General features: G+C 33.5%; 1 protein-coding gene across 1 annotated transcript in view; it reads right to left on the bottom strand.

Moving 5' to 3' along the window:
* The window catches only part of CCDC141 (coiled-coil domain containing 141), a 248,914-nt gene that overhangs the window by 24,433 nt on the left and 204,380 nt on the right, over nucleotides 1–20,101 (bottom strand). The window contains exons 18-21 of the mRNA XM_074302989.1: nucleotides 6,256–6,396; nucleotides 5,636–5,830; nucleotides 3,622–3,805; nucleotides 1,272–1,384 (exon numbers count right to left, since the gene is read on the bottom strand). Of these exons, the coding sequence (XP_074159090.1) occupies nucleotides 1,272–1,384; nucleotides 3,622–3,805; nucleotides 5,636–5,830; nucleotides 6,256–6,396 (633 nt within the window). The remainder of the gene's footprint in view (nucleotides 1–1,271; nucleotides 1,385–3,621; nucleotides 3,806–5,635; nucleotides 5,831–6,255; nucleotides 6,397–20,101) is intronic.

The following is a 20,101-nucleotide window of genomic DNA, read 5'->3' as shown; positions in this document are numbered from 1 at the left end:
TAGTTGAAGTGACACATAGCACACAAAAAATAGATGATATAAGTTCTATAAATGTTTGCAGGTCTTAGAAGGAAAAAGGAGAGAAGTTCTTATTCAGTTCCCTCTATTTGCCAGCCACTATGGTAAATATTTTGCAAATATTATTTCATTATGATTTTCATAATAACCCTGAGGGAAGGGACATTTGTGCCCAAACTGACACAAACAGAGGTTACGTTACTTGCTAAGGGTCCTATAGGTAGACAATGTTTGAAACTGTTTTTGAACTTGGATCTACTTGACTTCAAGCCCAGAATTCTATTCCCTGGATCCTCTAACTGTCTCTTCCAGAGATCAGAGAAGGTAAAGAAAATTTCATGTACCAAATGAAATATAAACCTGACATTAAAGATAGATCAGAAGCAGAGAAATGAATGGAAGTGGATGGAGGTGGGGAGCTCAGCATAAATAGAGACTTGGGAACAGAAAGAGTGTGACTTGTACAGTGAGCAGTCATCTGATTGGAACTGCAATGTGCTGTGGAATAGTGAGAGAGAAATCTGGATTGGCAGAGTAGAGCCAAATTGCAAGATCCTTCAAAAACTTTTTGTTTTCAACCAGTTGCGTTAGTTTCATCTAGATACTGTCAAATATGCTTTTTTTTATATTGCCTAAGATTACTTTTATTGTATTAAGAATGATAATATTTGATTTGAAAGTTCCTGAAAATCCAATGGATTATAAATGTAGCTGTATTGTATCTTTGGGATCTCAATACAAAGAAAATCTATATCCACCATCTATCAATGGATATACATATATATATATATATATATATATACATATATATATATATATATGTAGATAGATATTTATACATTATATATACATATATATATGTGTGTGTGTGTTAGTTCACAACTAAAGCAACTGCTAATAGACATTATGTCTATTAGCAATTGCTTTAGTCTTCACAGTAAACATTTATTCTTTATCAAATGGCATAGGAAAAATGTAGTCTGAATAACCACTACAATTTTGTTTAGCCAAAAACAACAATGGTTGTTTTTAGGGTTTTTTTGTTTTTGTTTTTTGCTCTGCAGTGATGGAAAAGAAACAGAATTAATTATAGGAGACACCCAGATAATGATGTTGGAAAGCTGTGAAGCAAATGTGCCCATTCTGTCTTTTGGGAATTTTTATTAATGCATCTTAGTATCAGACTTTTGATCAACACATTTTTATTAAAAGTGACTTGAAAAGATGTATTCTGGCAAAAAAAAAAAAATTACCTCCAGCTTCTGTTCAAGTTCTGTTAGTGAGCCACACAATTCAGTCACGGATTCCAAAACCTCTCGGTGTTTTGTTATTATTTTCTCAGCATATTTTTGTCCTTCTTCCAGACCTTGCAATGGATAGGAAGGAGAGAAATTACTTAAAGATAAATCTTTCAGAGAAAAGTCCAAAAAATCCAAAACATCATTAGAATGTCAGGGGTTGATAATTAGCCAGCTAGATTGGCAAAGTTCCTGTGGTGTCCAGAATATGACTATACTAAGAAAAGACCAACTTGAAAGCACCCAGATTAACAAGATTTCCTAATCTCTAACCTCAGTATTCATTTCCTGTCTTCTTGCCTTTGTATGAGCTGTTATCCATATCTGGAATATTCTCTTTCCTCATTTCAACCAGTGGAAATCCTCCACTTCCTTTTAGACTGTATTTGAGTGCCATCTCCCAGATAAGATATTTTCTAGATCCCTCAGTTCTAGAAGTCCTTACTCATTCAAAACCCTAAGTTTTGCTGTTATTCAACCCTATTTGAGATATAATTTTACTTGTTTCCTAAATAAGTACACATTATTTTTGCATTTGAGACTGTGTAAGAAGACAGCAGAGAAAACTTTAAATACTTAATTATAATAAATTCAAGTGATTGGACCACTACTTTTCTAACCTGCAAATTGTCCAAGGGCTCAGAACAATTTACAAACTTTATTTGTCCTCTCATTTTTGAAGCTTTCTAGGTTTACAGAGAAAAGAAGCCAAATGGAATCGGGATATTTCCCCTAAACTAAAACATTCCAGAGTAAATCTCAGTATCTCCATATCCACAACTCACTTTACAGTAGAAGTCTTTTTTATACCTTGTGCTTCTTTCCCCCCTATCTTCAAGAAAGAGAAGGAAATGGGGAGTAGGGATTTCAAACAGCTTTAATCTTAGCACCACTGGATGGAGATACCATGGTCAATTCCACCACTTCCCTCAAAAAGAAGGGCTATAAAAAGTGTTTCTCATTCAAGATGTCTTCCAAGGTGACCTCTTCTTAGTCTTCCTCATTTTTATTTTATGTTACCTTTGTTCTTGTTTTATTTTTTATCTCTCTGGAGAATATGGAAAAACCAGAGCTATAATGTAACCATGAGGAACTGCATGTATATTAAATGAAGGACATTATGAGATACCATGGTTGCCCATTCCTAGATACTTGATTGAGTTCCAAGGGAAAATATTCTCTTGGCAGAAACTGTGTCATCAAATTTAGCATTCTGTGGCCACCTGGTGTTGTACCCACTCAAGATGGATTTTATTAGTCACTATCTTTGGTCTCATAGGAATGATATCAGAGTATTCACAGAATATTTTATTAGGTTCATTATCATCATACTATCCAAGCCCATATGACAGATTATGAGACAGGAGAAATGTTTAAAGGAACTGTGGGAAATCAGAATTTCTCAGTTTGATAGGTAGGCTGTATTTATTATTCGAGAGAAAGAAAAAAGAAATTTTCTATTTGCCAAATGATGTGAGTAAGGGAATGCAGGGCAGCAATGGGAACTGGACCTGAGATTTCATTGGCAGAAAGTTGGTATTCACCTAGTCCTATATAGGACTAGGGAATATAATGTATGAAAAGTTTGACAGACATACTTTTTGAGTAATTACTAAAAATTTTATTTATTATGTGTCTATTGACAATAATAATTGCTTTTAATCAAGTTAAGTGATTATGTAACATTTTAGTGACTTATGAAGAACCTTAAACAAGGTTCTCTGCTAGGATCTCTCACTTGTGGGACTGAACCCAGGTCTTTGTACCCAATCAACTCTCCACAAACTGACACCTTGTTGCCTCTCACAAGGAAAAGAGGCAAGAAGATATTTTTCTTCTTTCCTCCACAATGAGTCCAAAACATTTCACAGAGATTCAAGAGTTTTCCTTAATTTTCTGTTTAAAGAGAAAGAGGGTATTTTTTATTTATTTTCTTCATGGTTTTATTTTTTAAGATACCTCAATTTCATGGCTTCTCTTAATTTTTTTTTTTTTTTTTTTTGCTACCCAAGGTTATTATTTTATTCTGATTTTGTTGTTCCAGATTTGAACAATGGAATGAGCTGAAGAGAAGGCAACTGGGGAAAATGGGCTAGACAAAGAAAGTAGTTAAATCTAGCATTTTCCCACTTTTTTGCATCGGATCCCCACTATTTAGTTTTGGTAGATTTGGGGCTCATCTTGAGTCTTGAAGCAGTGTGATGAGGAACCATGAGGACTTGAGGCATGTTCATTTTCTACAGGATTAAGCTCAATACAGATTTGTTCAATACCACATTACCAGAAGCCTTAAAAGAGCTCTCACCATATAAGCGTTTTGCCAGGTCAGTGATCTCCTGAATCCTCTCTTCTTGCTGGGGCATCGTAGGCATAATAAACTTATTAAACTGCTTATGAAGAATGTCTATGGCCTCCTTTGTCTTGCACTCCATGGAGTACTTCCCAACTCTAACAACTGTAGCACTGGCTTCGTCGCACCAAAATTGACACTAAGTTAATGGGAAAGAGCAAAGAGATTGAAAAGGAGCCTCTGTGTAAAGTTCATAATGGTAGCCATGGAAGGGCTTATTTTTCATTTTCAAGAATTCCCTTGCTCATTTAAGAGTATTTTCTAAATCATAATAAAACAGATGGCAGAAAGTGATCTTATTGCTTTGTATTTGGATAACAAAGAAAAAAAAGAATTATAGAAATATAGGATCTGCCAACTCACTTCCAGTTGATCAATGATGGACAGAAACAACTACACCCAGAGAAGGAACACTGGGAAGTGAATGTAAATTGTTAGCACTACTGTCTATCTACCCAGGTTACTTATACCATCGGAAGCTAATACTTAATGTGCAACAAGAAAATGGTATTTACACACATATATTGTATCTAGGTTATATTGTAACACATGTAAAATGTATGGGATTACCTGCCATCAAGGGGAGAGAATGCAGGGAGGGGGGGATAATTTGGAAAAAATGAATACAAGGGATAATATTATAAAAAAATTACTCATGCATATAATACTGTGGAAAAAATTCTAAAAAAAAAAAAGAAATATAGGATCTGATCTGGCTTTTTTTTCTTTCTTTCTTAGATTTTTCTGAATCTTCTCTACAATACCTTGAGAGAGAATTAATAAAACTTACAATTAGCATCTAGCACCTTTAAAAAGTCCCAAATGTCAATTCCAAAGAATAATGAAAAAAAAAAACCCAACCAAATATACTCTACTGCCAATATAACATTTTAATGTGACCAAATAAAACCACTTGTAGGGAGAGTATTTAACCCAAGAACAGAAGGGAGCTTTTTTAGGGAAGAGCACTTTGACCTATCACTCAGAAAAGATACCAGTCATATTTCCAGAGCCTAGAGGAGAATTGAAACTGTTTATCACTAAAAATAAATAACAATGATGAAAGGAATGTGTCTGACACAGGACAGAAGCCCTTTTGCAGAGGGAGAGATAAGAAAAGCCCAACTCTGTTAGGAGCAAGGCTTTAAATAAATGTCACATAGCAGCAACAAAATTGTCAACTTGGTTCACATATAGAAGAATGATTAGCTTTAATGCAATGTCCAAGTGATGAATTCAACTATATTAAAGGCAACAAATGTGCGTACTATGCATTAGTCATAATAAATATCTCATAGTGTTCCCAATGCTTTCAAAGCATAAAGTTTCCTAGGAAGTAATATGAAAACGTTTATTCATAATTTATTTTTCACATATACACATAAAAGTATATGTGCATTTATGTGTATAAATGTATGTTTCAATGTATGTATATGGTATATAATGTAATGAAGAAGCAACTGGGTTTAAAGTCCAGTAGAGGGGGTCCAAATCCCCCATTCCAAAATTTACTAGTTAAGTGACTGTTTAAGTCACTTGGTAAAAAATCACATGCAGAGTCCTATATCCTATGTTCCATAAATTGACAAAAAAATCATAGAGCAATCTTCACTTCCCATAGAGAAACCCAAGTCTTACCACCATTGCTAAACACAGATATTCTCAGTATAATTCTTCCTACTAGTATAGATACATTAACAAAAATTTGAATCCTTTCAAAGATTGAGAAATATATGCAGACTTTAGAGTATTTTCAAACTAAATTCCAAGGTGATTATAACTATTTCTCAGCCTATTTGCAATCCCTTGCATTTCTACTATGTCTAAAAAATTTGTGAAACAGAGAATTATTTGCTTTAATGTAAGTCTCCCAAATATTATGAACAACTTCAAGTCAATTAGACTAGGTCTTGTCATTATTCTTTCTTAATTCTGAGCTGCAAAACCTTGTTCAGACTTGGATTAATACCTCTTCCATCATCTCCTGAAGATGCTCAGTCAGATCCAAATTCTTCTTGTAATCTTCCACAACTCTGCCAAATTCATCTACTTGTTTCTTTAAGTCCTTTATTGATTCCAAGAGTACTGTTACTTTATTTTTGGGGTAATTTAATAAAGAATCAGATATTTTGTTCTCAAAATTTTCCATTTTTTTCTTTAGGGTCTGAAAAAAAGAAAAACTAATATTATACATAAAGTTATGGTAACATAAAACAAATTATTTCAATGTATAATAACAGAGGCACTTCTAAAATCTTTTAAAATACTAATTATCATATATCTATCTATGTCATATATATATATATATATACACACACATACACATATATACAGATTATTTATTCCTTCAAGTTAGCAGAATTTATTTTTTGCTTTTCTTTTTAAAGCATTAGATTAATGGTAATTAACCATAAATAGTTCTTTGCCTAGGAGTTCAAAGGCATTGAAATCCATAGGACTTACTGAAACCTTGTCCATGTAAACCTCCCACAATAGACAAAACCAATAATGAAGTGAAACTTTAGAATGAAAAGTGAACAAAAACCCAATAGGGATACAATTATATAGTCCATGAGGCTTAATACATACCTGCATTTTTTCAGCATAAACATCCACTTGTTGAATTTGATTTTTGAGGGTTTTCAAATTGCGAGCCTTTTCTGTTTTCTTAGAATAATTAAATTTCAAATTGTTAAATTTCTTTTTAATATCTTTGAATGTTTCTCTATGCTGCAATTGGAGAAAGAAAATGAATTTTAAATGACATTAATATCATACTTTAATGATTTATAATTTTAGTATATGAAGGTACTAATCAATCATATACTTTGACATAGAGCACTGTTCAAGGAAAATAGATCTGCTCAAATGAATATATATGTATGTAAGTTTGTGTATATATATGTGTATGTAAATATATTTTTATAAATATATGTCTGCACTGTACATTATATTTATGTATTATGCAGCATGTATATTCAAATATGCTTATGCATGTTTATATGTATACAATTATATATATGCATATATACATATATATGTATGTGTACAAATATATATATATAAAATATGCCAGCAAACTATGGTCTCCAGGTGAAATCCAAATTGCTTCCTCTTTTGTATGACTATAACTAAGAAAATTGTTATTTTAAAATAGATGACACTAATTAAATTTAATTAATCCAGTAACTATTAAATATTATTTCAAAACAAAAATCATCCTTAGTTTCCCAGGCTGTTGTGTGCCAACCCCTGGTTTAGATCTGTAATTTCATTTGTTGTAAGGACACTTCCTCTACTAATGGAGATTATCCATTTTTTGAAATTTTCAGACCTTGAAAAAGAGTTTTTTGAAGCACTGGATGACTGTATGACTTGCTAAGAGTCACATAGAGAAGCAATATCAGAGGAACAGCTTGAAAGTAGATCATCCTGATTCCAAAAGGAACCTACTATCTATCAATGACTCCACTCTAAAAATCGAAAATGAGATGTAATAGCATGGAACAAAACTTCTATCTAGTGGGTTTTAACTTTTTTGTTTGTGTCATGATCCCTTTTGATAGCCTATGGTAAAGTCAAGGGATCCCTTTGGAGAATGTTTTTTTAAATCATAAAATAAAATATATAGGATTACAAAGGAAATCAAAAGCTTGTGAAAATGAAAAGTATAATTTATTTTTCCATTCACGTTCTTAGACTCCTTGAGGTCCTTGGATCCCAGGTAAAGAACTCTAGTTCTGATACTGAGATTTCTCACACTTTACATTTAAAAAATATTTTATATATATCATCTCTTTGAGTTTAATAACAGGGCTGTGAACTAGGAAATTTTATATCACTGGAAACTTAGACTTGTTGTTCAAGAGATCCCATTTTATCACACATATGCCAACATGTTGCTTTCTCTGTCATCCCCACTCTTGCACTTATTTTTTCAGTCTCTCCTCTCTACTAGCTTATTTCCAACTACCTATAAATATACCCATGTCTCCCCTATCCTGAAAAAAACAAACAAAAAACTCACCTGATCTTTCCATTCAGGATAACTAATGCGCTATATTTTTCTGTCCTTTGTAGCTAAATTTCTCAAAAAGATTGTCTACAACAAAGCTTCTTAAACTGTGAGTAATGACTCCATATGGAGTCATATAACTGAATGCAGGGGTTGAGAAATTATAATTTATTGTTAGTTTTTATTGACTTATATGCCTATTTTATATACATGTATACCTAGGGCCATATAAAAATTTCTCTAGGGCAAGGGGTCATGAGTGGAAAAAATGTATGTGTATTTTTACTTTCTCTTACTTTCTTCTTAATCTCTTATAATATGGTTTCTGACTTTATCATTACACAGAAACCACTTTCTCCGAAGTTAGTTGCCAAATCCAATGGCCTTTTCTCAATCCTCAATTTTCTTAATCTTTCTCCAACCTTTGACTCTCCCTGAAACGATCTTTTCTCTAGGTTTTGGGGATATCATTCTCTAGGTTTTCTTCCTACCTCTCTGAGCCCTTATTCACTGTCTCCTTTGCTGGATCCTCCTCTAGATCATGCTTTTTAACCAAAGGTACTCTTTAAGGTTCTTTCCTGGGAGTTCTTCTCTTCTGTGCTACTTCACTTGAAATTCTCATCAGCTCCCATTTTTATGCTGATGATTCTTTAATCTACCAGCCTTGCCCCAATCTCTCTGCTCACTTCCAATTTTGCATCTCCAACAGCAGATCTCTAAAAGTGGATATCTAGTAGAAATTTAAACTCAATATGTCCAAAAGAAAATTAATCTTTCCCCTAAACCCTCCCCTTTCCTACTTTGCCCATCCCTCAACCTCCAGTTTACTCAATAAACTCCACTAGCCTCTTATTGTCTCCAGAAGCAAATACCAAATGCTTTGTTTGGCATTCAAAGTCCTTTATAACCTGAATCCCTCCTACCTTTCCAATCTTCTTATATCTTATTCCCTAACAGGTACTCTTCAGTAAAAATGGCTTCTTGGTCAATAAGACATTCTCTCTTTTGGCTCCTGGAATTCTCTCTGGTTCTCCTCTATTTGTGGAATAATCTCTTTCCTTCATGCTGATTACTGACTTTACTGACTTCCTATAAGTTCCAATTAAAATCCTACTTTCTATAGGATATCTACCCTAACTTCTCTTAATTCCAATACTTTCCTCCTCTAAAATATTTCCTATTTATCCTGTATATATGTTGCTTTCTATATATTTGTGTTCATATTACCTCTCTATTAAATTGTAAATTCTTTGAGGGCAGGAAATGTCTTTTGCCACATTTTGTATCTCCCATGCTTTGTACAGTTCCTGGTACATAGTAGACACTAACTAAATTTTTAGTGACTGAATTGTATACAGCTTGTAACTATAGAATGATAGGTTTTAAATCCAGTTTATAAATAGCAGAAGGGAATAAAACCCCCAGTTGTCTGCTTCCACAGCTCCTTTGATTATCATATATTCCCAAATGAATTATTTTGTCACTAAATAGTCCTCTAAAGAATTTATACCTAGGTCCTGATTAGTATGAATAATGAATTTTTTGAAGTGGTCACAAAATTTTAAAATTTGTACTACATACTTCTATTAGACTGAACCCAATCACAATATTTTACATAATTATAACTTTAGAAAATACAAATTTGAATACATATGATCATTTTCCACCCTAATTAGGACCTACCTTACTCTAAGTCCTTCCATTTTTACTGTGCCTATCGTTCTTAAATTCAATGGTTTGAATAAGGGGTATTACAAAATGGTTTGAATTTTTTTTAGATTAATATCTACTAAGAGTTTTTAGATATCCTTTATAATTATATACATGCACTCTAATTTTTATTCTTTTTCTTCTTTTACTTTTCAAATCAGATCAGCTCTCACAAACATCCACTTTGTGAAAAATTCTCTTAAGTCACTTAGATATCTCTGTATAAAGATGGTAAATGTCAAAACCATGACATAAATAGAATGGAAGCAAAGAACCAATAGGAACTTGCAAAGTATTTAATTCTTGCTCTGAACACATTAAATAATTATATTCCTCTTATATTTTCTGGAGGACGTTTGCTATTTGTAGATTATGAAACACAAAGTCTAAGAGAAATCACTGTTGCATCCAACTAAAACAAAGTTCTTTTGTGACAAATGAAAATATCTGACCATGGAATAAAAAGTCCTTCTTTTAATTCAATTGACTTATAGTTCTAACATAAACTATGCCAACCTGACAAGTATTCTCCTAAACTTCAAAATATTGCCAACACAGAATGCATTGGAAATCTCTTACTTTTTGTGTTCTCTATCATCCCCTGAAATAGTGAGGAATCCAACAATAAGCAATACTTGTTTTATATGTTCACATGGAGGCAGTTATCTGAAAGTTTGGCCATATTATGGCAGATAATTCAATAAATATTTATTGAGTGTCAATTCCAAGTCACTGTGAAATGTAAGCTGTTAATAGAAGCTGGGATAACATGTAAACCATTTCTCAATGACAGCAAACAAATAATTTCAGAAGGAATAAAGACTGCTTACATGCCCAGTTTATAGTGTCATAATAACACCCTGGCTGCCCTATAAAGTATTTTATCAGAATGATTATTTAAAATTCTGCTATCTTATGGGAACAAATATCTCAAGGGGTCAACTCAGTCAAGATATTTCTTGGACTTATCTTTAACACTTAGAGAAATCATTGGCAAAGTGCCAGCTGATTTGAATAATTGGAACAATATCAGCATTGCCTTTGCTATTATCATGTAAGAGCTAGAATTCTTATCTAGATTTTCCTATGAATGATTAATAGTTTTATGTTTTTATTAATTAGTATTTATTACTATATAGTATATAATACTATTAGATTAGTAGTATTTATATTGCTGATATAGAAAATATGATTATTAGACAAGTTTTAAGTAATGACTAAAGCAAGGAGAATATTAAACACCTACATTTACAACACATAATATTTAATAACATACTTTGAATAAGAAAAAACATATATGATCCCAAAAAAAGAAAAAATACTTTGGAGAGTAAGAGCATCCAATTAATTATTGGTTGGAAAATTATCAAATTAAAAAATCCTATTATTGTTCCATTAACATATTTACCAAAGAATCAATAAAGTTTTAAAATTCTGTCCCATCTGGGGATTAGGAAGGCATGTGAGTTAGATATAAAAAGGGGAAATGAATTCCATCATTGGATCAAAATATCAAAGCCTATATTCATGCATAACTGTGGCAGATGCCTTCATGGTCCCAAGGGACATAATTGACTTAGACTTATCTCTAGCTCCAGGCATCCCATCTATCATGCTTGAGAAAACAGAGAATACCCAAGATACACCCTTGAATCATTTGCATTATCCCAAAAGATCATTTAGTTTGATTTGATTTTTCCCCCTGGATAGATTAACCTCTTTCTTAGAATTTACCCAAATCCCCCAAATTACAAATAAAATTTTGGTCAAATGTAAAGGTTGGGACCCTGTGTGATATAAATTTGCTATATCTGTTCCTTCATATTAGGAAGAATAATTTATTTTTGAAAACAAGTTGATAAGGAATAAGTCTTAGACCTAATACTTGAGGCTCCATATCATGAAACTTGAAAAGTCAAGTTCAGAAATTGAAATTAAGTGTTGTTAAAAGATGACCAAGAGTTTATTTCAGTATACTTCACTTTATGCCCTTGTGCCAAAGATGATTTATAAGGCAATGTGGGTATGCTGAAATGGAATCAGCTCATTTCTGACACATGAGATCTCTTGTCTAACATTTGCAGCTGCTGATACTTTTCCCTTTTGGCTTCAGTGGGGAACCAATTCAAACTTAAAGCCATGTTCTTTTCCCAACCCACATTCAATACTACCATCATTCTAAGTGGAAGTTATAAACAGCAACAGGGTCCTAGAGAAGACTTTGTGTATATATAACAAAAGACAAATCTCTTAGCCACTCCCAAAGTTCTCACTTACTAACTTCAACATTAAAAATCTGCCAAACTCTTTCATCTCAGGTTTATTCTGCCTTCCCCTCCCCACTCCACAATCTCACTTCTGTTCTCTCATCTGACAGAAGTAGGTATCATTCTTGTTCATCCATGGTGTCATGATTCATGCAGCTGTTTCTAATTTTAGTCAGCCTGTCAGAGAATGTTCAGAGACATCAAAAGCCAACTGTTAAACTGGAGGTTATCAAAAGAGGCAACTGGTAAAAGCATAGCCTCAAGCAAGAATCACCATATATTGGATTTATCAATAATAATAATAATAGCATCGTGGTGATTGAAATGAAAATATAATTCATACATTTAAAATAACACTTTTGGGAAACTTGGCTTTCTAAATGTTTGGTTTGTCTTTTGTTTCTCTTGTACCATTTTGGGGCTGATAGATAATAGACAGGAGTAAGCACTTCCACAGAAAATATTTGTGGCAGTTTTCATGTGGAAAAAAACAATCAAAATCGGGTTACCTCACTTAATATTTCTAGAATCCATGGTTGTATTTGGTACAGGTAAATGTCCTGTTTACAGACCATAGGATTATAGATTTGGAAAAGACCTCAGAAGTCAAGTCCAATCCTTTCATTTTACAAATGACGAAATGATAGTTGAAATAAAGTGTCTGATTTGAGATCTGAGTCCAACTACTCTCCCACCCAGGTGTGTATAGAGCTTTAGCCTCCCTATCTTACCAAAGAATCTTCAAGAGAGGTTGTAGCTATAACAAAAGCTCTTCATTTGGTGGCCATATTTTTCTCATGAGGAGAGGCATAGCCTAATGAACATGAAATACTGGACTACGAATTAGGAAAAATTAGGAATTCAAAATGAATTTGGTTCTGATTATTACTATATATTATTGTTTAGTTTTGTCTGATTCTTTGTGACCTCATTTAGGGTTTTCTTGGCAAAAATATTAGAGTAGTTTGCCATTTCCTTCTCCAGCTCATTTTGCAGGTAAAGAACTGAGGGAGAGTTGTTCAGGGTCACACAACTAGTAAGTGTCTAAGGCTCAATTTGAATTCAGGGCTTCCTGACTGGATATATGACCACACTTAAGTATAGTCATCTCTGTGTTCCTCAGTTTCATCTGTAAAATGTGTGAAACGATACCTATAATCCCTACTCTCAAGATTTGCTTAAGTATTAAATGAGAAAATATGTAAAAAACTTTGGAAAATTGAAAGTATTACATAAATGTCAGTTATTATTATGAGTCTTTCCAGATTTATTTGTTTTATAGAATTACAGATATCTGATTCACTTCTAGACCAAAGCCTTAAGACTTAATAGTTTGATAGATATTCTTGTAGCTAACACCAAACAACCAAGGTCACTGCAACCCTACAATGAAGAATAAATAAGCTTTTAATGGAAGAAATGATTTTTATGTGGAGATAACTATTAAAAAATGACAGTTCTGATTTTAAAATTGTAATGCTTTTTCAAGTAAATCAGAGAAAGATATGAGATTCTGTGTGTATTAAAAACAAGTAGACTGAGAGAGAAACAATGAACAAAGATTCAAGCAAAGTTTATATTTCTTTGTTTGCCTGACCTGACTGAAAGTAATCCTGGTGTAAGAATAGGCAGTGTGTTACCGTATTCCTTTTGTATAGGTGACAGAGGCCATTTTTTGATAGAGAAAATGCACCCAAAAATCCAAGTGTTATACTAAAATTGTCCCTGGACACCACCATAAAATCTCTATAATTTCTTTTCAGTGCCTCAGATCCTACCCCCTTTTATAAGGTCTTTCCTCCTTTCCTATCTTTGTCTTTCTGAAATGGGCTCCCCTTCACTAGGCTACTATTGTCTATCTCAAAATAAAGAAATACTTTCTGATAAAATTACTCATTCTAGGACTAGGGCTTAAGGGAGTGTATGCATTCTATTGTGGCCCTAGGCTCATAGGTTTAGAATTGTAGGGACCTTTAGAAACCAGTGAGCCTATCCCTCTTGTTTTTCATAAAGATTATACTAGTATCTAATTCTTAGGGTTATTATGAGGATCAAATGGTTTTGACATATGTAAATAATTTTTAAACCTAAGGTGCTTTCAAAAAGTTAGTTATTATTATGATTCTTTTAATCTTTTTAATAATATATTATTATTTGAAACATCCCAATTCTAAATCCAGTACCTTATTGACAATACTGTCTCAGATAGAATTCTGTTTGATTAATTATAAACATTTTAAAAGAGAAAATTAAGAAAATGGAAGTGCTGCTCAAAGTTCAGGTATCACAGAAAGAGATATTTCCTTCTTTCAGTGCCCTTTCTATTCCTGTCTGTCTATACCAAACTCAGAAACCTACTGTTCCAAACCCTCAAATTATAGACCAGTCATGGTACTATAATATTTGGAATAAAGGACATTGTATCAGTATCAATAATTCTAAAGTGGGTTTTTGAATTCTAAAGTGGGCTTTTGCTTTACATCTTTGTTTTTACATCTTGGGGCAACAGTTGATCACAATTATTCAAACATTTGAGTTAGTCATTGAACAAGTATTTTGATTGATTGGGGTTCACCCTGATCTGAGGGGCCAGAAAATAAACTTAGTTTCATTAAAATTGAATCTATCTGGATCTTTTGGATAATTAATTCTGAAGAGTTATGCTTTTTGAAAAAGATGAATTCTTATCCCATTAAGCATCAAAACAGCTTGTATTTTAATCATTTTCTTTAGATTTCTTTTGAAAGAAATCTTTTTAAAAATGAATCACCTACCTCTTGGGTTATTTAGCAGAATATGGTCTTAATAATTTAAGCTATTCTCAATGATTAGAGTCATCAAGATGCATACTCATCATTGGACTAGCCTCATTTGTACTTTCTCTAACTGGTACCAAGCTACAGTTCATTTTCATTTCATTTTTTCTCTACAAACATACTATGCCAATGCCTGAGAATGACTTTGAAATAATTCTGTTGTCTCAAGAGGTATGCAAAGCTTAGGCAGGTCTTACCCAGCTACAAATGTTTTGAATAAAGACCGAATAGTGACTGTTTATCTTGTTATCTGAAGAGCAGCATAGCTAATAAATTTTTTCCATTTCTGGTCACAGAAAAAGATATAGTACTTAATAATAGCTAGCACTTATATAATACTTTAAGGACTGCAAAGCATTTTATAAATATTATTTTATCCTCACAACTTGAGGGGCTATTATGATCCTCATTTTACAGATGAGGAAATAGAGACAAACTGTTGAAGAGAGAAGTCAGGGTCACACATGTAATAAATTTTAAAGGCTGGAGTTTAGGGATTGCTAAAAAAAAATCATCAACTTTGCTTGAAGTATATATACAATAATTACAAGTAGGCCCTACATGAATGGCCTGAGAAACTCCTCTATACATAAATTTCATGTAGACATTATGGTATACATTTTGAGTTACTCTGAAAACTTTTTAAAATCTATTTATTCTTTGGTTCTCATCTATGTTCTAGATAGAAGAGCATCATATATGTAATGTATTTTTGTTATGGAACAATTTAAAAGTTAGATGATATGTGTTTAAAACTATTTGTCCAGGATAATTATTTCATATACATATATATATATGCATATATATATATATATATATATATATATACACACACACACATACACACACACACATACATATATATATATATATATGTCATTGACCTATTTCTTTTCTCTCTGTCTTTGAAGTATAGACAGATGTGATAGTAATTTTCTAAGTCATAGTGTACAACTATAGTTAAAAGCCCACTTTTTTACATTAAATAAACTAATGGGACTTGCTTATTGGTTTGATTATTGTTGCTATTCTGCCCAGAAAAGGCAGCACATCATAATTCCATAAATACAGCATTTAAAACTCCTTAAACAATTTACTCTCCCACAACCCATTGTGGTCTCCCTTCGTAGCCACTGTCATTTCCATAGCTATCTCTGACTCTTTGTGACCCTCATTTGGAGTTTTCTTGGCAAAAATCCGTATTTTCTCCAGTTCATTTTATGGATTAGGAATTAAGGCAAACAGGATTAAATGACTTGATAACAATCTTATAGTGTCTGAAACAAGATTTGAACTTGAGCCCTGTTGCTTTCCAGGGCTGGTGCTCTATCCAGTGAGCCATCTAGACACCTATGACGTCCCTTTAGCAGAATTAAGTCCATCTAATTAATGCTGTGTAAATTGATTTTGACACGGTCTGACGAGTTTTTTCTATCATTGACAGTTGAAGTAACTGACTATACTATGCTATGGAGTGATGACAGGCAAAATATGAAAATGCATTGAGAAGATGAGTGATTTATATACTAAAGAAAGCAACAAAGACCATGCAGACAAGTTCCAACTCAACTCTACTTTTCAGATTGATGCTGAGAGAAGAGCATTCCAAGGACTCTGATTAGCCCACTGACAAGTATGTTGGTAGTTTATTAGTATTCATGTAAACATCATTTGTGAAGGATTTGCAACACTGGCAGCCAGTGATATAACATATATCATTTCTATTAAGTTCTGGAGCTGACTTAATAAAATTGTAGGCTGCTGTTTGCCAGGAAACTAATATTACTGTTTTATGTAGGACTCTGTCCTCTGTAAACAATAATAAAAATTAGTTCAATAAAAATTAATTCTACTTAGTGTTTCAAATGCTCCAGATATAACAGTAATAATAATGTCTGTATGCCAAATACTACCATTTATTGCACTGTGGAAATCAGTTGTTTTTTTATTATTTTGAGTTCTGTAACAGAAAGCACAAGTACTTATTATTTAAACTAAGGAGCACTAGAAATATACCTTACAATTACTTTTCCATTAAGCCTGAATTAAATGTGAAAGCCCAGAGAGCTAGTATTATTTTGTACAGCAACTACATATGTTTATAATGAGAATCAAATCTACCTTAATTTATTGCATTTTTAACTTAGACTTCCTCTTTCTGTTAATAATATAACACTAGAGCTCACAGGGACAATGTTCTCCAATTTCATTCTGGCCTCTCCATTTTTGCATTTTTAAGCAGGTTCCACATACACCTTTGCCTAGAATTTGCTCCTTCTTCATCCCAGCTTCTTGAAATTCTGTCTTCAATCATGATTCTATATGCCACTTTTTCCCCTAAATCCTCTCTTGATATACTCCTTCCCCGAGAAAAAAATGATCTCTAACACATCTAATTTTCCTAATACATTTTGCCCTTTCTGATCTCACCTTATCTTATTGATTTGTGCATGTATCATTTCCCACATCCAATCAGGTTGTTCCCTGAAGTCAGGGATTGTGCTGCTGTTGTTCTTTATCTTGGATACTCAGCATCTAGTAGGCTGGTAAACAGTCCTGTTTTGTTGATTCATACTATCTGTGATATCATTGGTTGAGAAAGCATCTAAGATGCATATAAACTTCACCTAAGTCCATAATTTACTTAGAAATTGCCTTCTGTAAGGAATTGTCCATGACACTGAAAGGTTGCGAGTTGCCTGAGCTCCCTCAGCCTGTAGGATCATAGATAGGTTTTGAAGACAAGTTTTCCTGATTCTGAATCTAGCCTCTATTAATAAACACTTAATGGAATTTTCATCCACCATATGTTCTTAGGACATTTTCGTATCTGACTTTACTTGCACTCTCATCACCTGCTGGATTATCTTTCTTTAAGACCTTTTAAAACCAAGATAATGTCACTTTCTCCAAAAAGCCTTCTCCATTTACCTCAACTTCAGATGGCATTTCTCTTATTCTAAATTTTCTCAAAACTTATATAGTAATTCATAATTATATAGGACTTTGAAAAGCTTTTTTTCTACCAATAGCTCTATGGATTAAATAGTGAAAATATCCTTATTTTTCTAAGAAAAACCTGCAGCTTACCAAGATAAGACAACCTCATACCTAGTAAATAGTAAATTCAGATCTTCTGTGCTGGCCACTCTGTCCACCAATCCCTGCTTTCTCCCCAAGTACAGTCTATATTATAGCAATATGAACATGCTTATAATTTGTCTTACAATTGTCTTTGTTTCAAATATATCCATTTCCATCTATTATTAGAACTTGTACATATAATTTTTAATTTTAGAGTATTTTATAAGGTGCATAGAAGGGTTCAATAAATGCCTGGCTGATTCATAAGCTATTACAGTGGAAAGTATAGTGGAAAGAGCATTTCTTTGAATGTTAGGAGATGTAGGTTTAAATTCTGGCTTCCCTTTGACTATTGTGATTTTGTAGCAGCTGTGTGACATCTTTAAGCCTTAATTTCTTTATATAGTTAATAATATTATGGGACAAGACGATATCTAAGGTTTTCTGCAGCTTTAAATTTCTATGGTTCTATGATAGTTTTCTCCATTGATTAAACTAAGCTAGGACTGCTGTTTTCATTTAAAAATGAAGGAACAAATGATAATAAATTTATAAATTTTCTTTTGAATGACAATAAAATAACAATGTTCAATAAATCTGCTACTCACTCACAATGCACAGGCTTTTATGTACAAATAAAAGAGTTATCTATACCAACCCATCCTGATTATATCATTCAATGCTAGAGATAAAGTGGAAATTGATACTAGCATCTCCCCCATCCCCTTTTTCTGGTCTCTAGTCTAGGAATACATAGGAAAACTTTCCAACTAAAATACAGATTCAGTTGTAGACTATTCTGTGGTACAAGACTGGTCATCCCTGATATCGCATGGCTGACCAATCCAGAGACACTTTTATGATTCCCGGAAGCCACATTTGTAGCTCTGTTCCCCTTGGCTTCAGGAAAGGCTTTGCACTCAGAGGTGATTGCCCTGTAATAGAAGTACAGAATCTGGGAGCTCAGCAGCCAAACTTAGCTCCACAAATAACAGCGCTTGGCTAGTCTCCCCATAGTATAGAGACTGGGCTAAGGGAAGCTGGGAGTGATCCTACCTATGTCATAAAGAAATACAGAAATGCTTCACTTGACCATCTCTGACAGACTAAGAATGGCCTCTTTTGTACAGGAAAAACAATGATAAAGAAGCAATGAGTCACATAGAATTTGAGAGTCAGAAAGGATTTAGCATCTCTCCAATGTGACCCTTTGTACAAAAAAGTGATTTTTTGGGCACAAGGGCTCACAAGGCCATAGCAGGAAAAAAAACTTAACCAAAAAGGATTCCTCCCCAGCTGCTCTAGTCAAGATGTATGAGATATACTACTGTTTTAGAAAAGAGCCGAAGTCCCTGAGTGTTTTCTCTAACAAAGCATTGCAAGTTTCTACTAAAAAAGAAAATGTTAGCTGTGGACTATAACTGAGGGGCACCCAGAAGACCCAATTATTATATATCTGGATAGCAGAGTAACTATATCTAATAACTCACAGCCCCAAACTAGCAAACTTGTCTCAGTCCCAAAGCTATATCTCCTGGGTCACAAAAAGGATAGCAAAACTCTACAATCATTTGCACAGAGCTGAAATAAAAATAGTTGTCAGAGCTCTGTTCCTGTTGCTCTGGATCCAAAAGGGAAGGAGCCGCATTCTCTCTCCCATGCCATGTTCAAGTCATGGTCATTTTATAGGACATGCACCTGCCTGAAATCTAAAACCATGGGACTAATTATGTTGTGGTTAATGGCAAGTGGGTATTCCCTGCATTTTGGCACTAGGTCAGTGCTAAGTGATTAATTTTTCTTACTATATTGCTATAAGATGACAGTGTCTGATAATAATTTTGGACCTAGAATTAATAGAATAAACATAATATAGATTAGAGCAGGGCTTTCTTATTTCCTTAAGAGATAGGAAGGAATATTTAATTCATAAGTACTCAATCTAGTTGCCCATCCTGGTATGGACATATGCCCTACATCGTAATTTGTGGTATTATCCTGGTGGAACCAGGAAACCATAGGAGGCTGAGAGGTTAGATTGAAGGGAAAGGGAGCAGTGGAATTCAGCTCATTTTCCTATGTGTCATAGGAAACCAAGTGCTATTTAAGGTCTTATGAAAGGACTTTTAGTAAGCTGAATAGCCTTTCTGGAATTTACGTCCCTTTTCATAAAGAGGGATCTGGATAAACTGAAGCACAGAATCATAGCTTTAAAGCTAAAAGGGGGCTTTTAGATCAAATCTTGTATTGGGGGTAGGGGAGGAAAGTGTTTTTGAGAAATGAGAGAAAGAGACAGAGAGAGGAGAGAGAGAAAAACAAAGACACAGACATAGAAACACACAGAGACAGAGAGAGACAAAGAGACAGAGAGACAGAAACAGAGACAGAGATAGGTAACAGAGATGGAGAGTAGACAAGCGAGGAGAGAAAGAAAGAGACAGAAAGAAATAGACAGAGAGGAGATAGAGAGACAGAGAGACAGGGAGGGTGGAGGGAAAAGGATAGGGGAGAAAAGCTCTTTTGTTGCCTGTTTTACTGTGATA

Source organism: Sminthopsis crassicaudata, chromosome 3 (genome assembly GCF_048593235.1).
Source record: "Sminthopsis crassicaudata isolate SCR6 chromosome 3, ASM4859323v1, whole genome shotgun sequence".
Lineage (NCBI taxonomy): Eukaryota > Metazoa > Chordata > Mammalia > Dasyuromorphia > Dasyuridae > Sminthopsis > Sminthopsis crassicaudata.
Note: the sequence above shows the minus strand (reverse complement) of the source record. Positions and strands in the feature narration are given on the sequence as shown.